This window comes from Zonotrichia leucophrys, chromosome 5 (genome assembly GCF_028769735.1).
Source record: "Zonotrichia leucophrys gambelii isolate GWCS_2022_RI chromosome 5, RI_Zleu_2.0, whole genome shotgun sequence".
NCBI classification, from domain to species: Eukaryota; Metazoa; Chordata; class Aves; order Passeriformes; family Passerellidae; genus Zonotrichia; species Zonotrichia leucophrys.
The window spans coordinates 9,807,794-9,831,270 of NC_088175.1; the positions used below are offsets into that span (position 1 = coordinate 9,807,794).

The 23,477-nt window shown below is 39.0% G+C and overlaps 1 protein-coding gene across 2 annotated transcripts in view; it reads left to right on the forward strand.

Annotated features, from left to right (window-relative positions):
- Positions 1-21,627, forward strand: part of CLMN (calmin) — a 76,041-nt gene extending 54,414 nt beyond the window's left edge. Inside the window, exons 4-13 of one of the 2 annotated variants that reach the window (XM_064714019.1) lie at positions 210-293; positions 2,811-2,903; positions 4,164-4,351; positions 6,087-6,280; positions 7,299-7,381; positions 8,558-9,865; positions 10,969-11,147; positions 12,368-12,431; positions 13,407-13,468; positions 14,946-21,627. In XM_064714019.1, the coding sequence (XP_064570089.1) occupies positions 210-293; positions 2,811-2,903; positions 4,164-4,351; positions 6,087-6,280; positions 7,299-7,381; positions 8,558-9,865; positions 10,969-11,147; positions 12,368-12,431; positions 13,407-13,468; positions 14,946-15,099 (2,409 nt within the window). In that variant the 3' untranslated portion in view covers positions 15,100-21,627. The remainder of the gene's footprint in view (positions 1-209; positions 294-2,810; positions 2,904-4,163; positions 4,352-6,086; positions 6,281-7,298; positions 7,382-8,557; positions 9,866-10,968; positions 11,148-12,367; positions 12,432-13,406; positions 13,469-14,945) is intronic. The other variant, XM_064714020.1, reaches the window with a different exon arrangement.
- The last annotated feature ends 1,850 nt before the right edge of the window (positions 21,628-23,477 follow it).

Here is a 23,477-nt window from a genome sequence, read left to right on the forward strand (position 1 = left end):
AGTGGTAACATCTGGGGAGCAGGAAAGTTGGTTGCTCACCCTGTTTTGCTACCCTTGTGTAGTTGAAGCATTCTACTGCTCACAAAAATGGCAATAATTTTTCATAGATAGATTTCCTTAGCTTTATTTTGCCTCAGTGCTTTTAAGCTTTGTATGATGTGGTGAATTATTCCACCAGTTTTAAAGACTGTGGCAATTCTTTTTTCTAGATGCACGAATACAAATCTTCAACCCATCGCATTTTTCGTTTGAACAACATAGCCAAAGCACTTAAGTTCTTGGAGGACAGTAACGTGAGTATTTTCAAAGACTGGTCTTAGTATTTTCTCTTGATGTGTGCTGCAAGTTGTAATTGTTGCTAATCTGATGTGCTGCATATATGCAAGAGGAGTGTACTGTTCAGGAAGCTGTGACTTACCTTAGCAGCAAGGCTGAAAAGCCACATAAAAATGCACAACAAGAACACCTACAGAGTCTAAAGCAAGGATTATTTGCTCATTTTATATGTTAAAGTTCAACAGGATTAAAGGATCAGGAACCCAATATTAAAAGAAAATAAAAAGAAATGCAAGTAAGTTTTATGATCTGGGTCTTAGTGGCATTACTTCAGTTACACTGATGGTAGATGACTTTCTTTTCTCAGAAGTACTTTCAGTTATAGAAATCATGTATTTTTCTGGTAAACTGATTGCTGTAGCAGCTGATCATGAGTTAAAAGCAAGAGAAAGTGAAACTGGGAACATGATATAAATGCACAGTTCCAGGAATCAACGCCTTACAGGGATTTAATTTCTCTCATAGTGAGTGTTGTACTACCACACAGCATCACTTCCTGCAGTTACAAGTGACCAAGTGTGATTAGACTCTGTAGCTGGAAATGATTCATTCCTTCTGTTTCTCCTGTGATGGGTTTATTCCAAAGCCCTGTGTAAGTGCCCAGTGTGTTGGTGAGAGCAGTGGGGTCAAGAGAAGTCCCAGCCATGTAACAATTCATATACATGGTATCCTTAGATCCTCCAGAAAGAGTAAACAGATATTGAGCTATTTCCTATAAAGGATTCAAGTAAGGTTAGACTTTATAGCTGAGCAGGGATCAGTGTGTGCAAAACCCTGCCTTGTATGGGATGCTCTAACAGCAACTGGTGTCACTGTGCTGCTTCCCTGCACTGAGCTTAGCTCCTGCTCCAGCAGCAGTGCTTGTCATGCAGGAGAGCTGCTGCACACCCCAGCGCAGGAATGAGCATGATATGAGGCCTCAGCACATCTCTTGTGACTTTGTAGGTGTGGGAGGTTTAACATCCTTTGCCTTTTTCCCCAGGAGAGGATGTGAAAGGTCAAGAAGTTGTCCAGTAACTTCCAGGTGTTCCAGGCTCCCTATGGAAACTCCATCAGTAGGGGCTGATCTGGCCCTAAATGTGTACGTCTACACGTCCTGCTGTAGAACTGCTAAGAAATATTTTACATATTCCCATATTTCTTAACAGTTTCCCAGTTGATGCTTTTTACCCAGATCCAGCTAAGGCCCACTGGCAGATGAGATTATTTCTCTCTGTTGGTACCAGCACTTGGCAGAGCTGCCGCTGAAGCACATCTGGTTGCCAGGACCTCACTAGGTCCTCAATCAGTAAGGCCAGGGAGGAGGAACCTTGAATTCAGGTGGCTTTTTAATTAGTAGTGCTAAAAACTACTTTCCTCTGGATTTCTTGTTCCCTTAAAAGTAAGCAGTCAATATCTTCTAGCAGAGTATCTCTTCTGGGCTGGGTGACAAACATAAGCAGCAGTAAGAGGACAGAGCTCACACTAAGCAGTGAAATGATAAATGTGACTTGCTCCCCATTTTGGAGAAATTGTTATTCAAATGTACTAAGTCCTAAAGGTTTCCCCATGCCAAATACCTTGGAGATAGCAAGAAATCTGATCCCTGAAACATGACAAGTAGAGGTGTCTTCTTGCTAAGACTGAAAACGTTGTGCAAACCACTAGATAAAAAGTTATTTTGCTTTCCTTTTTTCAGCTTAACCAAACCGGTTGGTGAAGGGCGGTGATGAAAGTGTTGGCAAAATGCCTTGGCTGCCAGGAGCTTCAGGGTTAGACATTAAAGCGCAGTGGGTGGAACCCGGCAGTGTCTGTGGAGCTGGGGCAGCAGGGTAGAGCCCTGCTGGGTGATTCACCGTGTCCGGGACTCTCAGAGATAAATGGGCTGCTGGTGCCATGTGCAGCCCTGACAGCTTCCTTGTCTCCTCCCTCCTCCGTGACCTTTGCCAAAACCAAATCTGTGTTGTCTGAGAGAATAACATCCTGGTGTTATCAGCTGGAAAAAACCTCAGTGTGGGAAAGTCTAGAGTTTGCTTGGACTAGGCAACCCTATCCGTTGCTAACTGATTTAATCAGAACTCTGTGATAAGCTGTGTAAGGTGGGATAAGGAAGGAGAAAGGAGAAGCATAGAAAAAAAGAAGTAAGCAGATCTTACTAGGATTTTAGATTTTTGTATGAGAAATTACTCTCCTTTTTATGAGTGGGGCCCCATCTTCCTCCATTTCTGTATGGAGGAAATGCATTTGTTGTCCCAAAAATGCAGAACTGAATTCACTTCTGTTCTGAAGACTGTGCTGGGGGTTTCAGAGAGGAGTTCCAGGAGAAGGGTGATTGTGATCAGGGCAAATTTTCATTAATACAAGATTGCAGCATTGCTTTTTTGCTGGCCTGTCAGTGGCAGCAGTGGTAGGGACATATCCAGTAGTCTCAGTGCATTTTTTGCATATACCTTCCTGCTTTGAATTTGGCTCTAAATTTATGATCTCTCCTACAGGTAAAGCTTGTTAGCATCGATGCAGCAGAAATAGCAGATGGAAATTCCTCTCTGGTACTTGGACTAATATGGAATATAATCTTGTTTTTTCAGGTAATAAAATTTGAATACTTTAACCATAAGTAATCAGTCTTCATGGTATCCATCTATTCCAGCTGAATACTGATTTTAAAATTGGTTTTTAATCCTAAAGAACATAATTAATCATGCTAAACCTGAGCTTTTCCCCTCCTAACATACACTAATTTTATACTTGCAGCTGCTTTCATTTTACTTCATTGGACCTATTTTGATGTAAATTGGAGACAATTTAAACCCTCATTTAACTTGGACCTGAATTAGAGCTTCAGATTACTACTTTCCCTTCTTTCCTGTGCCTTCTCAGGGTTCTGTTCCAGATTCCCTGGAACTGAACCAATGTCCTGGGTATGGTTCCAGGTCACAGTTTATTTTCAATAACCCTTACTGGATTTGGTCCAATGTGGTGGGAAATTCCATTTAGAATCACTGTTCTCTGGAGACTTACTCAACACAGCAAAAATTCCAAACTGATATATATGGTCATATGAAAGATCTCAAAGGACCTGGAACTGATAACATGTATTTGAGCCTGAAAATTGATTTATCCCCAGGCTGAGATTAAAACTGCTCCCTAACCTACCCATAGTTTGGAAATTACCTTCTAGACAATCCCAAATTCTAATGGACAGAGAGAGATGGAGGGAGGGTTCTGCAACTCTCATGAGACTGTGAGGCCCTTTCATTCTCTTGGTCTGATTTAAAAAATGGCTGTAAGGTTAAAAACATGATCTCAAAGTTGCACTGGGGCCTCTCTCCCTGGCTGAGCTCCTGAGGGTGAGCAGTGCTGCACAGAAGAGTTTGGCCAGGCAGACTCACAGGCAAAGATGGTGTGACCAGAACCTGCCACCCTGGCAGCAGAGGGCACAGGGGTGGGGGACCCAAAAGCAGCAGAGTCTCAAATGTCAGTGCTGGTCAAGGACAGGAGGGCTGCTGCAGGTCACCATTTCTCGATGAAAAATACTTCACTCAAGTAATTCCTGTGAAGAGAACAACTCATTTAAACTAACTTTTCTTTCAAGGACATGTTTCTTTGCATTTTGTTTAATTTGCACAGTTTGGCCTGAGCTGGGAGCTTGCTCTTTCTGTTGCCTGGGCTGCTGCTGGCTGTCATGCTTGTAAAATGCAAGTTGAGAGTTAAAATGAACAGGTTTATAATTATCACTTAAAATTCAGCAATGGCTGAATTTTATGGCTTTAAAGTTTGCATGAAAACAAGGGCACGATGCAGCCAGTGATAAAGCAGAACACTGTGTATTTCACCTTTTATTACAGATTAAGGAGCTTACAGGCAACCTCAACAGGAACTCCTCCTCCTCCAGCCTGTCCTCTGGGCCCAGTGGTCCAGAATCAGACACATCCCCCAGCACTCCCAGCGTGGAGAGAAACATGTCCATTACAGTGAAGGACCAGCGGAGAGCCATCAGGGCCCTTCTAATCTGGGTGCAGAGGAAAACCAGAAAGTAAGCTAACAAACCCTGAACAAAACAGTGTCTTGCCACCTGCCCCTCTGAAGCTGAGTCTCTTTTCTCTGTCCTGCCCCATGGGTGTGTTGCCATGTGCTGTGGCTTCTTCTGCTGTTGAATTTGGGGAGCACAGTGTCTCTGAGGGGGTTGTTTCACTATGACCATGTGTTCACAGCAGCCATCTGACCTTGAAGGCCGCTGCTGGCTCCACAGTTTGAGTGTTAAATGTTAACTTGCACTAACCTGCTTGGTGCTGTTTAAAACAGGATCATTCTCTACTCCCCAGACCCCAGCTTTCATGCAGTCTCTTTGACATCTCTTGCTGATTAAAGGTTAGGTATAAGCAGGGAGAGAACTGAAAAAATAAATGTACTGAAAGACTTTATCAGCAGCCTTTTAAATTAAGCAGTAGCCCAGAGGAAGCTTCTCTGTGTACTGCAGAGTGCCTTGAAGGACAGAGCCCCTACGAGAGTCCCTCCTTCCCCAGTATTAAAGAGGGGAAGGGGATGAAACTTAAGTCACTTCTCCTGAACTTGTAACATTTGAGTGGATTTCCAGTGCACAAGACATCTCTCTCTCCTTTAATAAAAAGTGGTTCTTTCACCAAAGCATTTTGTGTAGAAATGCTTTGTCTTGGCAGAGTTACTAACAGGTTAAAAATCTGTAGTGTAAGATGTCTCATGCTCATGCAAATGCTTGGGGTGTATTTTACATGTATTGTTATTTGAAGTAGTGACTGGCAGAGAGTTTTTATTAAAGAGGGCATGTGTCAAAGTTACCTATACAGGTTGGTTAGCTGAATATTTGGCTGTTTTGTCTCTGGATTTATATCTTGCCTTTGAACACAAATTTTCTAGTGTTGAAGACAAAAATTTACATCTTAAATACTTGGTCCTGTGGACTGCATCATCCCTTGGTTATCTCCAGTGAAGCTAAGGGTGCTTGCTGAGCAGATAAACTTGCCCCCTGTAGTTCACTGCTGCCAGTGCAGACCATAGAGAAAGTACAGTTTTAGTCCAAATTAATGCTGATGTGGTTATTAATAGGTGGAACAAAGAAAGTGAGGACCTGAGAAGAGAAGGCCACAGACTTTTCAGCCCAGTCAAAGAGTGCAAATTGAAAAGATCTAATAAGAGAAAATTATTCTTGCAACTGCAGTATTTAAAACATAATAGCATCATTGTAATCCTGTTATCTCATGATCTGTGCAGAATTTTCTATTTTGGGGCTGTATTCCATTGCAAGTTTGATGGCTGTTTTTCCTCCAAAACTTTGGGCATCTAACACTCTTGTGGTTTATGCATATGCTGACACCATTTGCATTTGGCAGATTTTCTGCTATAGAAGGCCAAGTACACAGGAATGTGAATCATTTATGCTTATGTGTTTAAATATTTAAATCTTGGAACTTTTCCCAAGCTATGGCATTAAAATGTTGGAGAGCAACAAAAACAGGAATCACAGAGACATTTGGTTTTGTGAATGTTAAATGTGGTTGCTGAATTCTTAAGGGCTTTGTTTTCACTAACTACTTCCTACAAGCAGGTTGGTGTCAGCTGTTAGCCACAGCAATTCAGTTTGTGAACCCATGTGTTTTCTGAATGTATCTCAAAAATGACAAGTGCTACTCAGCAACCTTACGTTTTAACTTTCAGGAGTCTGAAAATGATGATGCCTTTACTTTGGATTTTGTAACAAACCACCCATGTAAAATGGATGTAATTCTGTTTAGGTATGGCGTTGCAGTCCAGGACTTCACAAGTAGTTGGAGGAGTGGCCTTGCTTTCTTAGCTGTCATAAAAGCCATAGATTGTACTTTGGTAGACATGAAGCATGCACTGGAGAAATCAGCACGAGAAAACCTGGAGGATGCTTTCAGCATAGCACAGAATAAACTGGGTGTCCCTCGGCTCCTCGAACCTGAAGGTAAACACGTCAGCTTTTTTGGGTAACACTCAGTCTACACTGAATTAATGAATATTGCCTTGTGTTACATACCAAAAACCTCACAGTGATTAGGCTGCTGATGGGATCAGTGTGCTGAGCTTTTTAAGAAGAAAAATAAAAATGGTCAGTGGCTTGTAATTGTATGCTTCCAGTCATATTTGTAATTGTATGCTTCCATCATTTGTACGCTCCTTGAGGTCAAAGATCGTACTGTGGTTTTAGCTATGTACACACTATGCCTATGTTTAGCTATGTTTATAGCTGGTCCTGGTTCCTGCTTAGATGCTTTGTGACATCTGCACTCATAGAGGGCATCAATTGTTGTGCTGAGGGGTGTCTCAGTGCATTAGCAGTGTTCTGTAACACCGAGGCTGCAGACTAAATGTCGCTCCAGGATGAGCGATACGAGGCTCCTATACCAGGTACATGGAGAGATACCCATTCAAATGCATCTGCATCTCCCAGTTTTCCCTTTGCCATGCATATATACACATAAGCATTTATACCTGTAAAGCTAAGTGTGCATGTGTATATAAAATACATATAGATGGATTTCTTGTTGTTCTTTTTACTGAACTCTATGAGACCGGCACTAGGCCTTGATGTCATGATTGAAAGCACAATTGCACTTTCATCACCCTGGTAGAAGACTGGGCCATCCTGCTAAAAATAAACCTCTATATTATCGCTCAACAGCAGCCAACTGTCTACTGACAACAGCATGAATGGCAGTATAAAAGTGAATGAAAAGGGAGCCCTGATCGGGGTTCAGTATGTGTTTGGAAATAGGAAAAAGTGAATGTGAATGGGATGTTGAGAACTCTGTCAAGTGCCATCAGCAGTGAAGAGCATCTCTCTTATCTGTCAGAAAAAAGAGAAGTGTTTGTAGCTGTTATTTCTGTGCCCATAATGGCAGGATAAATGTCTGACAATCTGTTCCTCTGCGAGAGCGTTTCAAAGCTGTGTGTGCTCAAGCCCCTCACGTCTGTCTCCACAGATATCATGGTGGAGTCCCCCGATGAACAGTCAATTGTGACATATGTGGCACAATTCCTGGAGCACTTCCCGGAGCTGGAAGGGGTATGTGTTTACTGCTGTGTCATGTCATTTCTTTAATTTGCCTTGGTGTACGTAATAAAGTCAGATTTATTTTCTAGGTTTCTTTTTAGCTATTTAAAATAAACAACAAACCTGGTTTAATTTTTCACATTTTTGTTAAATCCAGTGGAATGGGCTTTCATTGGTGATTACTAAAATGCTTTAGGTAGAATTGTGCTTTTATACATTTATATCCAATTGTAACTTTCAGAGGTCAGAATTGGTTTCATAGGAATCCACTACTTTGCTATATTGGTTTTAAATAAGACTAAAATTTATTCCTTTATCTATAATGATTCATTGGACTTTGAATTTAATTTTTACTTCTATCCTCTCAAGTTTGAGGGCCATGATCAGTCTGAATTTAGCAAATATGAGACACAAGACCCCAAAAGCTGAATCTTGTCAATACAACAGTAAAAAGCAGTCATTATAAGCATGACACAAACTGCAGTTTAAATGACCAGGACTTTGATGCAAAAATAAAGAATTGAGGATTAACTAAGGGTTGACAGTGTCAAGAACTGGCAAAGGCTTTTTGAAAAAGCAGGCATTTTCTCTCATTTCTTGACTGAATGTTACAGTTGGCATATATTTTGTAGTTGATAAAATTGGTGGGCATTACTAAAGTAATTGGAATTAAAATTATTATAGTAATCTAATTATTATTAGATTAGATGAGTAATAAGATTGGTTGACATTAAAGCTTGTTGACATTTTTATGAACAAAGTTAAAAACTACCTTTCTTTTAATAGAGTCTGTTGGAAGGAAATAATCTGGTATATCAATGTATTTCACAGTGGATTTATTGGAGTTTTTGGATTTATGTTATTCCCAGGGTTTGGGATTGTGTCAAAAAGCCAAGTCAGTTGTCTCCACAGGTGCAGCGAGGAGAGATAAATACATTAACAATTGAGGAATAGGCTTGTCTGCATTCTGATCTTCCTGTACAATTGCCTTCTTGACACTGAGCTCTGTTCAAGACACTTGACTTGCCAAATTAGTTTTCCTACTTTCAAAATAAGTGAGTTATTAATTGGCAATTCAGAAAGTAATGGACTGAAAGACTAGGTATTTATTCTTTCCATTGTGTTTGGGAAATGTAAAATGGTATCTGAGCTAGGATTTGTCTTCTAATGGTGTATCATCACTTACAGGAAGACTTTACAGATCCTGACAGGGAGCTTCCAATTGAGTCCACATATGTCCACATCAAAGACACACCGTCAGAGAAGGAAGGCAAAATCTTGATTTTAAGTGAAAATGAAGAAAACATGTATACTGTTAATCATGAGAGGAGTCATCCGGCTCCTCCAAAAGTCCATATTCATGATATCCCTGAGAGAATCCCATCAGAAACCATTTCTGAAAATTGTAATGGGAAACTGAGTCAAGCGTCAGGCGATGTACAGGAAGCATCTGAAGAGGAGCCTCAAAGGCCTACCTCACTGAAAATTACAGGACCTGTCAGGTTTGAATCCAACTCCTCTTGGGAGGTTCCAAATGATAAATTCATGTCAGGTGAAGTGAGCATCTCTGATGATCCACCGAAACAAAATGATGAGCTTTCTCCAGCTGTTCTGACAGATCAGAAAAATTCTGTCGACTCTTTTGAAGAATACTCTGAAGAATTAACTAAGGAAACCCCTACTGAATATGACAATGAAACCAAGAGCCTTTCAGCCAATACTTCTTCTTTGAGTCCATTATCCTGGACTTCTGGTATACTTACAGATGATTCTATTAATAAAGTTGAAGACAGCAAACCCCAGTCTTCAATTATTTTACCAGAAGATTCATCAAAACAAGAAGATACACAGAAGTACATTCTCCACCTTCTAAATAAGGAACTAGAGACACTTCCACAAGATGAACATCCAGAGGAATCACCTGGCCTTGAGACAATAGAAACAAACACTTGCTCACTGAATGATTCTAATCTCAAAAGCCAAGAACTATCTACACAGCAGGAAACATCTGATGACTCTCTCTCAGATATACCTAAAACTCCAGAGGACCTGGACAGCTGTGATGAAGTTGAAGCTGAAGTGGTATCCAGTTCTTCAAAAGTATCTGTGATACCCCATGATCTCTTTTATTATCCACATTATAATGTTCCCATATCAGCAGTTCTGAACGCTTACCTCGAGCCTTGTATCGAAGGTTATGATACAGGAAATGAAAAAGCTTCTTCTGAAACAGTAACAGATGTTTTACATGACGAGAACTTACCAGAACAGGACCACAAGGAAGAGGCTCCAGAGCTAGACTTGGAGAATAAGCTACGTACCCCTCCATCAGAAACAGATACTGAGAACAGCGAGGAGGAAACTACAAAAACAAGCAGTCACGCAAACTCTTCGGATGAAAAAGAAGTGCCATTACTGGTAGATGAGTTAGAAATAGAAGAAGATGCCAATAAGGCCGCTGACCATGAAGATTCCACTATTCCACAACATCCTGAGGTATTTTATTTTATTACCAGCATTTCTTTATGTATATATGTGGACTTAGCATCAGATCCCAGTGGTTTTCATTTGCTTTCATTTTGCAATGTCTGGGAGAAATACTTAATATGTACCTAGTTTCCTGTTCCATTACACTGTTTGCCACAGCCCCCTACTGGAATGAATGGAATTGCAGATCCCTGAGAAGATATGACTGTAAAAGAGAAAATAAGTTTTAATACTAATGGTACTGCAGAAATGTGAATTTATATTATGTTTTAAAATAATTTGAGGCTTCTGTAATCCCTAGGCATAAAAGATTACCTTAAAGTACAGAAAAATGTGCCTTTTTATTATGTTTTAAAATAGAGGTTTCTGTAAAATTCTTAGGCATAACAGATTATCAGACAGGGTATTTCTAATAATCTGCTATGAGATTAACAGAAATTAATATTGCTTCTAAAGAAAGGATACAGGCAATGATAATTTTATCTCAATCAAAGTAAGTTTGCCTACAAAAACTTAGAAAAACAATTTGAGTAGGCTATGTTAGATGGATGAAATGAAGGCTTCTCTGCACTGGAGGAGGAGAAAGAAATGGGTGCTTTGGGGGTATTTGGTTTAGGCAGTTTGCTCCTGCATCTCTTGCAGACACCAGTTTGAAGTGCCTTACGTGTTTTCCAGCAGTAATTTTTGACAGCATTTTTCAGGAATGAATGTCCATTTAATGCTGCTCTACATGTTGCTTAGACAAATTGCTTGAACATGTTTTTGTCCTGACTCTGACTAAAGTAATGAAGTCAGTTTGCTGTTAACTTGAAGGACTAATTGGGGGTAGATTTTAACAAGTCTAGTGGATTGCTTCAAAGAGCCATGTCATGTCATGACTTCTTAATAGAAAGATCTGACTTTCCAACTGTGTGTATGTATGCTGAACTGATGATTCCATGTATCACTAAAGATTTTCAAGAAATTAATTTCTTTTTTATTTTCTTTAGTGAGACTTTCAGTCTCATACTATCTGCAATTGAGTGTCTTAAGTAGGCTGCACCACTAAGATATTTAGAAGGGTGGGGAATCAGTCATGTTGTCTAAAGCAAAACATTTCCTCATTTCAACAGGCCATAGTAGAACATCTAGAGGATTTACCAATAGCCATAAAGACACCAGAAGAAAATAGTAATACAGACGAGGAAGAGGAAAATATGATTGAAGAAGATTTGCAGATCTCAGATGTTGCCACTACTAGTCTATCACAAGATGACCTGGAAGAAAATGCTGAATTCCAAGAATTTACCAGGTATTTCACATTAACTTTGTCTCAAATACACTTTACTGGTCTTTTGAAATTGCCCTGTCCATTGGCTGTTTTTTGTAGTCTTGTTTTAGGAAGAAGTATTGGGATTCATTGGCTTCTTCCTGTGTTTCTCTTAAATATGTTGAGTAATTCAGTGGGACTTGATTTGACTGTGATACAAACTTTGCCACACAAAACCCAAGTGGAAGCCCAATGCATTTTGAACATGGAAGTGTTATTATTGCTTTCCTAACAGAGAGAGTATTTTGTACTGTCGATGAAATAGTCCATGTGCATTGTGACACTATGTGGAAGCATGACACTGACTGATTTCAGTAGATACTTGTTGGATGGTTTTTTCTGGTTATGAACAAGTAAATGAGGTGTTGGAGAGAAAATAAGATGAAGAACTCATGGTTCAAAGTAAAGGCATTTTAATGAAAAGACAAAGGCCACGTGTAGAAGAAAATTAGAAGAAGACTAAAAAAAATTTTATTTAGTCTCTACTTCCCATCAGCATGGCAGTGTCCAGCCACTTCCTGGGAAGCAGAGTGTTGTAGTGGTTGCTTCAGAAGACAGATATAAGAACAAGTGTGTGTGTGGGTCTCACTGCCCTTTGGTCAGTTTGGGTCAGCTCTCCTGGTTGGGTCCTCTTCAAGCCTCTTGCCCAGTCCCAGCCCACTGCTCTAGGGAATTTATCTGCAGCCCAGGCAGACCCTGTACAGAGACACTCAGCTAATTTTGCTTCATTTACTTCTGGTTTTTCTTATGTTCTAATTTATTCTTAGGTAATCTATCTATGGGACATGAACTGTAATTTGTTGATGCTTTTCACTGGAGCACTCTAATGAATTTGAGAGTTTGCTTAGAAAAACCCCTTGTCCCCTTCAAGCTTACTGTTCCCTGTCAGTCCAATTTTATATATCAATGGCCATAAAACTTGTGTATACTCTCAGTTAAATGTCAGTGATGTCAAAGGTGCAAAAATGCTCTCAGATACAATATTTTAGAAAGGATTCCTTTTTGAGAATATGAATTTTTTATTGTGGGTCAGATTTTCCCAAAGCCATTTTTTTCATGTTACTCATAAATTCCAGTCCATATTCTAATACATGCAGCAATGCATGTTTGTGGTTTTATGTAGCTTAAACCTGTCACATCCATTTGCAGTGTCTCTTTTAAACTTAACTTTATGAATTTAAAAACTTTGCTTTTACATACAGAAGCAGTGACAGTGATACCAACTTTCATCTCCGAAAAAGGTTTTCTCGTAATGCTTCTGAGGAGGTAAGTGTGGACATTTATTTATTGCTGTTTCTCTGGTTCTCTCAAACTCCAGAAGTTCACACACTGTAAAAAGGCCTCTAACTGTATCAAAGTCTTGTGGCTTCTAATAATTTTAGTGCTAAAACCAGGCATAGTTGCAAAGTTTTACTGAACTCTCCTAAAAACATACTAAACTTTACTGAACCTTAAGCAAATTCACAAAGGAGTACCTAATACTACAGGTAAATCTGTTGTAAATTTAAATCTTACTTCATCTATATACCTGTATAGCTGCAACATTTCGCCTGTTTGAAGCTGCTTTTGTTTGCTGCTCCAGTTTCTTTTAGTTTTTGTATTCTCTGTATAATGTTGAGGCCTTGGTCTCAACACTGCAAAAATGCTGGGTATCTCCTGAAGAGCAGTTTCTGAAAAACTGGGCTCTGTCCCTTTTCCTCACAGTAGCAGTGTACTATATTATCAGTAGCAGCAGCTAACCCTAAAAGAATTTCTTGAGAGCACACAATACAGCAGAAGTCTGGATTTTTATTTTTAAAGCTAAAAGGAAGGGACAGCATCAGCAATCTGGGCATGCTGAGCAAGGACAGGAATATGGCCTTTTTTCAACACAAAAATAAAATTCTGACCATCTTGGAGTTTTTAAAGAAATGCTGCTGCAAGTGTTCAGTGAAAGGGAGGTTTCACACAGATCCTTTAGTTTTGCAGTACTGTCAGAGCTACTAGAAACACATATGAACAAGGGGAATTTTATTCAACTAATGAAAGCAGTTGAAAGCAAAAAAATCTTATTTCACAACTTTTTTCCTTTTCTGTGTGTGCACCAGACTGCAGTGCTGGATCTGCTGATGGAAAACATGTTTATAAGCACACTTTCATTTTATTTGAGGAAACATTAGATGCAATTTGCATAAAATACACAGTTACCACCTTTGTGAGATGCTGAGTTTGGTTGTCTGATCTGTTTGTGATTTGTTTAAGGAAACCTATGGTGTAAACGAGCAGAAGATGACAGATATGGATGAAAATCCATTAATCATTGGGTGAGTGTTTCTGATTCAGACTGACTTTACAAGGAAGCCATAACTCCTAGGTACTACTAGCAGTGATACAAAAGGAGCTGGAAATTAATTACAATGGTAGCAACTGTCTTCTGTAATGGCTCAGAGACCACATTTCACATAGGTGTAAGACACAAAATTTCCTTATTGCTCAGTCTGTCCCTTGACTGAAATGCTTTTGATTGACTTGAAAGATTCAGCTGTCTCAGCAAGATTCTGAGCATTTTCCTCACATGGTGGATATTTCAGACTGAGAGAAGAGTGGAACAGCTTCAAATATTAGGCCCTCTGGCAGTGATGAGTCTTTCCAGGTTTGGAAGACTGTCAAAACAATGTTTAGTGAGATCAGTGCCAGGGAAAGTCAATTTCTTCAGTGGAGGACTGGCCTCTGTTGGAGCATCTGTAGTTTTGGTAATTTGTATGTGTGCTTAGTTTAGACTTAGGGTGATTGGTCATGAACACATGCATCCCTTTGGTATTAGGGTCTAAATATCTTTAAGAAACAAGGATCACTTTAGGTTTTGCCTCTTAGCTGATACTGAATAGTACCTCCCACAACTTCTAGGTAAAATGGCTGTTATATTTAGATGCAGAAAGCACACAAAATATTATCAGGATCCTTGGCCTCTCTCTCTCTCTGTTAAAAAAATTACACAAATAGCTGTTACAGTTGTATCAGTTGAACAATTTGCTGATATTTTGTGTAATGCTCAGGTATATATCCAGTAGGAGGCCCCAAGCAGAAAAACCATTTTTCTCCAAAAGTAGATTAAAAACAGTTTACTGAAGTGTTTTTCTTGCAGTACTAGAAAATTATAAAATGACTGTGCCTTTTTAAAAAAGACCTTTCCTTGTCTTTGTAAGAGCACAGTGGTGCTGGCAAAATCCATCAGCCTTTGCCCTTATGAACCACAGCTGGAAATTTTTGAAGTTGAAATTTTGGAGTTGTTCTGCAAACCCTCAACTGATAGCTGGTTTCTTGGTTGGAAGCCTTGGGCTTTATCTGTTTAATATTCTAGTGCTTAGCACGAGGGGCTCTGAAAGTAGATGATTTGGGGAAAGTATATCAAGTCATACCCAGTGTATAAGCAAAACTGTGGAAGTGTGAGATGTGTTGCCCAGTGCTATGTTTACTGTTCTGGAAATAAAAGGGCATCTTCTTGACTGGTGGAAATCTCCTTGCATCAGAGGACTGTGCTGTAGTGGCACTTACTTAAACTACCTGAGAATTTTTCTGAGTTTTCAGAAGATTGATTCTTACATTGTTGACTCTGGAAGGAACACACTGCTAAAGCCCAGCATGCCCCTCCTAGTCTAGCTGGGGCCCTCCAGGTGACTAGACTGAAAAGGTTCATTAAACTTCTGTCCTTTAGACCACCCCCTGATCTTCACAGTAATTATTAACTGAAGGTTTCTTCTTCCTTTCCTTGCCTCTTACTGAATTCTCTCCTATTTTCAGGGAGAAAATGGACTTGGAAGCAAGCGAGACTCCGGCACCAACTCATGAGATAACAATTTTTGAGCAGCCAGAGATATTCTACTTTGTAATTTTCTTTTGGGTGCTGGTCTACTGCCTTTTACTCCTTCCACAGCTGCTTAGCAACAAAGTTTGATCTGTGTGAGGTGTGAAAAATAAAGGGATGGTGGCTGGATTGCTTTGTGTATCTGCATATGAATATGTTCCTTCAGGTGAAGCACAAACAGAAATCCAGAACCTGGTATTTGTGTTTATTATCAGGTTGTTCTCAATTCCGCTACTGTTGTGCTATGACAGTGTCAAAGCACGTTTTATATTATGGTAATTGTGTAAATATATATAAAAATTATCTGATTTAGTAGATGCGATTTTGTACATTTGTGCCTTGCTTTATAAGATGCTAAATAAAACCAGATAATTATCAGTAGAAGTATGAACAATTCAGAGCTCTAGTCTTCAAAAATTATTCTGCTGGCTTCACTTTCTTATGTAGGGCCTGACAGCTATGGAAGAGGGATGGTGTTGACTTACCTTGGGGTCTGACCACCTGCAAGGGCAAGGCTAGAAATGCTTCTTCACATTTTCCATTTCAAAGAGTGGGGGGCAGAGCAGAGTTATAGGTAGTGAAACACACATCAGGAACTAATTACAGTTCCAGCAGCAAATCCAGTGGAGCAACAAAATCAGGTTGAGGGTTTATTGGGGTAGGGAAGTTAGAATTTTTTTAGGATTTAAGGTAATTTTTATCCTGCACCATTTGGTATGTTTGATTTGCAGGAAAAAGTTGGGTATGAAGAAGTGTGAAGAACATACATGCTAGCTGCTTCTTAGTAGACTTTATATGGGAAATCTCAGGCCAGAAACTAAAGTTTTTTAAAAGTACCTCAGTGCTTCTGAGTCTGCTTTTACTTCAATTTCTTTGCTGCTTTTATTAACAAATCACATAAAGATTTCTCTCTTTTGCATATACAAAAAATAATAGGTAAACAGCTTTGCTGAGGCTACTGTTAAGGCACTAGGGTGTGGTAAAAGAATTAGAAATACCTTTCAAGTGTCTATTTAAATTGAGAAAGAAATGATAGATGTAAAACTAAATACAGAAAAATGCTGACAACGAGTATTGACTTCCTAGTGCGACTAAAGAGATTCCTGCAGCTTATCCATGGGCACTGTTGAGCTACTTCTGCCTCTTGCAATTTTTGTCCACATCAGTGATCACTTTAGGATATTTCATATAGGATTTTTGCCAGAGAAGGTGTAATTCATGCTTTGTAGGACAAAAGAGAAGTCTTCAATTTCATAGCAGTAGCTTCTCTCCATGTGACTTTTAGTGAAGTCACTACTTCTCATTGGCACATTTTTAGTTTCATGGTGTGCTTTATGAGACTACATCACATTGCTGCTTCCATCTGAAAGTTCAGAAGGCTGACTGCAATATGCTTCCTAAAATGAAGGGGTTTAAAATTTTACTCTAAGTGAAAATTAAATAATGGCTGTAAGTTTTACATATTTTGTGGTAGCATAAGGTGTATCCCTGCCCTGGCTAAATTTTCAGATGAACTAATTGCACCTGGATCAAGATGCATCAAAATATTCAGCAATTTATTTGCAGGTATTTAAAACCTGTTTGTAATCATGTTATCTGCTGGGGCAATGCTACCCATTCGTCACACTTCATTCTTCTTCATAAGCTTTTTGTCCCCCTGAGATTTTTCTCCTGAGCTGCAGTTGGAATTCAATAGATGTAAGGAATGACAGGAGATCTTAAACATTGAAGATAAAATTCTTAACACCTTTTAACAAAGCTGAAATCTTTCCTATTCTGTCCTGCCACTGTTGACTAGAGCTGGATTCACCCCATGAACCTAGAAATAAGATCCATTGTTCTTGAGAAAGAGATGCAAATGTCCCAAATTAATTTGGTTTAAATCAGCTTAAGTAAAAAAAAATATTTCTTTCGTCTTGTTCAGGAAAGCAGTCAAGATTTTGAGTCAGCTGATTTTGTGATCAATGAACCTGTTTGTGCTTGTTGTAGAAGACAGTGATACCTTCTTCCAAAACAAAACCTATATAAGAATTTTTGAAGGTGCCTTCTGGAAGTAGACTAAAATAGACAGTTGAAGGGTTAGTGCTTTCTCCTCTGAAAGAATAAAACTTAGTACAAGAAACATTTTATGCTTATCCTGAAAACCAAGAATACCAAGCTGGGGTATGACATCTATTTAATAGCTGCAAGCAGCAGTGTACTACACTACTTCGGAGCAAAATGTTGGCAGCTTTTCATTATGTTCCACTCTTCATAGGCTTCTTTGGTTTATGATAACATTTTCTGACTCTTTGTATCTTCTTCCATGTTTATTAATCTGCAGCAGAGGCTATTTGGAGTTGGATTGCAGTCTCTTTATAGGGCTTTACAGCTATCAAAGTTCAATCAAGTATGCTCCCCTCTTCTTTCCTTCCTCCTAAGAAAATGAATCAGGATGAGGAACTCTTTGGATGTCTTAGCTAAGCAAGTGACATCCATGAAGAATGGAAAGGTGACCAGGAATGTGGTGATGCCAGAAATGTCATTACACAGTACTTTTGTCCAAGAAGGAGAAAACCCAAGGTTTTCTTTGTTACTTGTCACTGATGAAGAGTGACTGATACATTGCAATGAGCAGTTTAAATGTCAAACAGCATCCCACAGTTGTATTGGTCATCTTCACCAATGTCCCTCAATTGAGGGACATTTTCCAGCCTATCCCATTGAGAGACAGAGATTGCTTCTTCCATCCAAAACAGAAGAAAAAAAAATAACTAAGTCATTCCATGATACTTGGTATTACATTGCTTTCAATTTTGGGGTTTGTTTTGTTGTGGGTGTGCTATAACAGAAGCAGTGTACCTTACCCAGCCATTCCATGGGTGAGAAGACCCAGGGTGAAGCACTAAGAGTGATTACACTGATCAATTGTGCATTAAAAAACTGAATTCTTTAAGAGTTTTGCTTTTACCTCGAACTGTAAAGACTGACATCTGCATAAGCAGCAGCTTCCCCCAGTTAAACTGACTCGTGAGCCTGCATCTCTTCTTCCACAGCACAAGATCCAGTTCCTTAATGCAAGGGCCCTGTTCTGAAAACACTGCTTGGTTTTGGGGTTTGTGGTCTACTCTGAGCTATTGCCTAAAAGCCTGGTTATGAAACGTTTACTATGGCAAAGCCTATTTTAACTTGCTGCCCAGAGGGCTGGCTGGTGATAGTGGAGGGTTTAAACCCTGGTGGGCAATCATTGTCTGCCCATTTTCCAATAGATATGTGCACTGTCTGAATACAGAAGTTTTTGCTGAACTTTTGCCTGGGTTGAAAAATGCTAAGCTTGAACTGACCACACATGGTATATTGATTTGGCAGCTGAATTCAGATACACAGAGGTACTGATCTGTTAAGACTCTTTTTCTAAAACATGCTGGTTTTGAGCAAATGTGGGTAGCAGGGCATTGTGAAGTGTAAGTGTCAGGAAGTGCCTTGAGGATCACTGGATAAAGGATGTTTGGTGTTCACAGAAGCAGCATTAAAGACTGTAATAGGATGGTTCAATGTCATTGTAGTCATAACTGCAAAGTGTTTCATCATGATTTTATAGAAAGTGCAAGGAAAGATACACCATTAAAGACAGAGCCCCACTAAACATTTATGGGGCAGATGACTTAGAGTTGAAGAAGTGAGTTAAACAGTCACATAATCTACAAACTGACCAGAATATAGCTTTTGCCAAATTGTAGGAAATTATCAGTGCATCAGGAAATTTGCAGGGCAAACACAGACTACAGTAAAAAACGACAATCAATTTTCAACGCCATGAATATTTTTGAGAGATTGAGCTCTAAAATGTATTTTTATTGAGTTTCTAGATTGTAATGAATGTGTCTACAGAATTTTATGCAAAGCTTGAGAGTTCAGCTGTTTTAAAATGATTTTTTTATATAGCAGTGATTATTTTATCTATATATTTAATAGAATTGTAAAACCATTTTAAGAGTACCTGTAAAATTCTATGTATGTGATACGATTATTTATTAATTATGACTCATGAGAATGAACATTAAGCTATGCATTGGTTGTGTCATCTATTTGAAAACTGGAAACTGCAAACAGGAGAAGAGCTTTTAATGAACAGCAGATCTGAAAAGCAGAGGAAATAACTGAATACATTTGTGTGATTCTTAAAGCTGCATAGCAATATGTCATTTTGTGATGTTAAACTTTCAGCTAAAGTTGCAAAATATACTGAGTGATTGAGCTACTTTCTTCCATTAAAACTTCCCGAGGCTGAAATTTCTACATGTTGATATTTGGCGCCTAAACACACTTAAATCCCATACATTTTCTGGACACTCCCAGTTTACTCCTGTTCAGTATGACTGTAACTTCTTTATTCAAGTAGAGCTCCACTGACTTTAAAAGGGTACCATGCTGTACCCAGTAGGGGTTTTTAGGGTTCTCTGCACTAATCCTCAAAGAATTTGAGCTTTAGAAGATTCACTTGGCCAGTGTGTGTGGTATCACATTCAGCCATCTAACACAATAATAATTATAATTGTGCATTATCACTTATGCTAGCTTTAAATACTTGGGAGTCCCTTCTTGCCAAGCACAAACATGAATACATCCAGAGATGTGTTCAGTTCCTCTACTTCTGTGGAAGTCAGTGCAACACATCTGTGTGCTAAGCACACACTACAAGATCTGGCCCTGGGGGCACTTAAATCAACATCAGACACATAGGCCAGGAAGTCACTGGAGCCTATGCAATGCCCATGCAAATCCAATGTACACCAACCATGCACCACTCACTTCAGTTACCTCCATGTTACACAGAGCGTTTGTTTGCCTAAATTCTGCAGAATCAACCCTCCAAAGAGAGGGAGTTAACATCTACTTCTGTCTTCAATTAAGCGAACAGCAGCAGGGAACAAATAACTGGAAAGCAAGGGTGAGGTTTCAGGCTGGGGTATGGCCATGGAAGTTCCCAAACTGCTACAGCTGAAAGCTCATACCCTGACAATAGGTTGCCTGCTGTTTCCATTGAGCTAATAGGTAGCAGATCTGAATGGAGGTAAAAACCACAAAATCCTTTGTATTTCTGCATTGTGCAAGTTTTTGTCAAGTAAATAACTTCCCCTGGCACACCACTGATAACACTAATTTACAGCTGCCCCAATTTACCATTGTTCCCATTCCAGGTTTGTATATAAACAGGACACACAGTGTGGCTTGTCCTCTCCCATTCCAGCCCAAGACCATGAAGCCATTCATGCAGGAGGATGGGATGCATGTGCATTCAATGATATGGAAAAGTCATGTTCTTTGTGGAGTAGCTCGCTTGCTCTGTCCATTGCTTCACACAACTCCAGAGCTCACAAAGGGTGAAAAATTAATCCTTATTTTTGCAAGTGCCATAGTCACTTCAGGGTTATCTTAACTGAAATTGTAGAACATCAAAGTATTTCTTTCCTCCACTAAATGTAAGACATGGAAAACCTCCTCCCACCTTAGTGGCGCTTTTGACAATTCCTTTCCAAGCAGCTGCTACTGCTGATACTGGAAAATGAGACCCATGCAATTTCTCTCCATAGTGGGGGGAAATGTCTTAAGTTTGTGTCTCTGGAACATAAAATTGGCTCCTGAGTGATTAATATTTTCTTTTTTTTTAATTTCTTTTTCTCCATGAAGAGGTTAGAAGGACCAATAAAAATTATTTTATCTTAGTAAGAGATACTATAACCCTATCATTCCAAGAAAGGCTAGTTCCTGGTCATCACTGCTGTGTAAAGACCAGGTAATGTCTTATTCCCCAGTTTCCTTAATTTCATTGGGCCTTCCTGGAATCTCTTTGATTCACATAATAGATTTGCTGTAGTTTGTACAGGGGGGTCCTTGGTCCATGGCCATTATTAAAACTGTAACAGAAAATCACTCTTGTTTATTTCAAAATGAGTGGTCTGATGTGAATCAAGTAACTTTCAATGTATATGCTGCTGAGTTCTTGAGAGAAACAATGGAGTCACATTTTAATGCCAAATAAGTTACACAAGTCAAATAAGTATTTTTACTGTAATGAAAAATTCAATTTGTACTTTTGTCTTGAACAAAACATTTTAGTAGGCATACCACCTTGTGCTATTGTATACCGCTGTGTAAAAAGCTGAATAAACTGTTTTACCTTTCTTGTTAAATTCTCTAGTTTAAAGTGCTAGATGGCTAAAGAGTTAATGAGGGACTGCATCCTAAATAAATAATTTGTAAGTAAGGAATGTAATATTTAAAATACATGTTTCTCTTTGGCAAGTGAAATGAGGAATGATGATTTTTTTAAAAATGAGAACAAATGCTGGGAGGATTTGAGTGGTGTCCAGATATACTGAAGGAAATGCATTTTCATGTACTATCAAATACATTTCTTCTGAATACTTTCTGTCAGGGGCTTGTATTGGATGTTTGCACTAGTTGATCAAAGCTAATTTTTGTGAGACAGAACTAAATTCTTCTGTATAGCTGGTAAACAAAATGTTTTTAGAAACTGTAATGCTGTTATAAGAATAGTATTTACTAGTGAATAGCTCCAATTTATTTTACAGAATCTCCAATTTTGAAATAAATGGACAGGCTTCCTGTATCTAATCTGTTACCTGTGGGTTTGTCTTGTGGATTCTAATTGTTCAATTTATTAATAGTTATATATTGTATCTACTATATGTATTATTTTTTATCTATTATACATTTTCAAGCCCAGAAACTCTAGGAGAGAAGACCTCAGTAAAGACTGCAAACTCATAAAGTGCATTGTTTCCCATTTGCCCAAAAAGCGACTTTTCATTTTGGAGGAAGAATCTAAACTTTTTTCTGGTCAACAAACAAATGGATTTAAATTGTTTATAAAGGGGAAGAATTACTAATTTATTAATGCATAGAAAATGGCCTTATAAAGGGAAGCCATGGGAAAGCTTACAGAAACAGTTGTGCTTAATTGTTTATTATTCTTACAATTTATTTATCTGGGCTGTTTCTATATATATTTTTAGATTTGGGGATTAGTAAATTACTAGCTGCAGCACCATTTCATATTTACTATGTACCTCCCCCTACACCTTAACTCCCTTTGGAGTACTTGAGAAAAAGAAAATATAGTACAATAGAGTTGGAATACAGCAGAATCAGCCCCATGATGTGTGTCCTGAAAAATATATCTAAATTAGATAAACACACTGAAAGGAAATGGAATATGGGAAAGATATAGGAATGCTTCCTCTCTAAAGGGTTAATGGGTATCACGCTTTAGGACTTGTAAATGTTCCTCTAATCCTTCCACAAAAATCAAATCATCTCACGTTTTCAAAGTGCTTCTAACCACTCCTGCAGTAGTTGTACCCGCCTATTGAACCACCCTCCCCCAAACCCAAGTGTACAAAGCAAAAGAATATTCATGCTTCTGTTAAGAATTTGGGATATTTGGGTCCAGTCCTGTTAGCAATCTAGATTTCCAGAGTCATAGAACAGTTTGGGCTGGAAGAGACTTTTAAATGTTACCCAGTCTACCTGCTCTGCCATGAGCACCTCCATCAAAACAGGCTGCTCAGAGACCTGTCCAGTCTGGCCAAATGTTTCCAAGGACAGGGCATCTACCACTTTTCATTACCAAAACTTTAAAATTTCTAAGTACGCTTTGGTTTTTTTGTTTTGTTTTTGGGGGTTTTTTTTGTTTGTTGGTGTTTGGTGGGTTTTATTGTTTGTTTGTTTTTGGTTTGTTTTTTTTTTTTTGCTACTGACACTGTGGTTAGTGGAATTTGCAAATGCACTGGGGAGGGTGCAAGTGTGTGTGGAAGCAAAGTAAACTTTTACAATGGTATGAGATCCAAACTTTAGTTCAAATTCAAACATAGTAAGACAGGAACCGTTGGACTGATTTTCTTTTAACTACTCTGGGATAAAAGTAATTCTGACAGAAACTCAAAAATAATCTCCCTTATCCCTGCTCTGTAATCACAATTACTGTAGCTTGAAGATGATGCACATGGAGTGTTGGAAACACACTGGATCCATCTGGATTTTGGCAGCAACAAAGACAAGCACAGGGTTCATTTCAGATAAGGAGCCCTCCACACAGTGAGTATGCACTTGGCTTGTGCAGGAGCCCAGACCTCCCAGGGATCACCTGTGGCCATCACACATATTCTTGTTGGTAGTGTAAACTGAAACCTTCATCCTCTCTTCAGGGCTAATTTTTCCCACTTACTAAACAAAAGCCAGCAGGAGCAGGAGAACCTTCAAACTGGTGAGTGCAGAGAGCAAAGCCTTTGACTTGAGCTGTGCTCTCCATGACAACACCAATATTTGGCGGTAATCTTTTCTTGAGTTGCTATTTCTACTGATGCTACAAGGATTATTTCCAGGAGAGCTAATTGCACAATTTGTGAGATGCTTTCTGTGACTAACTCCATTCCTTGGTGAGACAGTACCACTGGCTTACCACA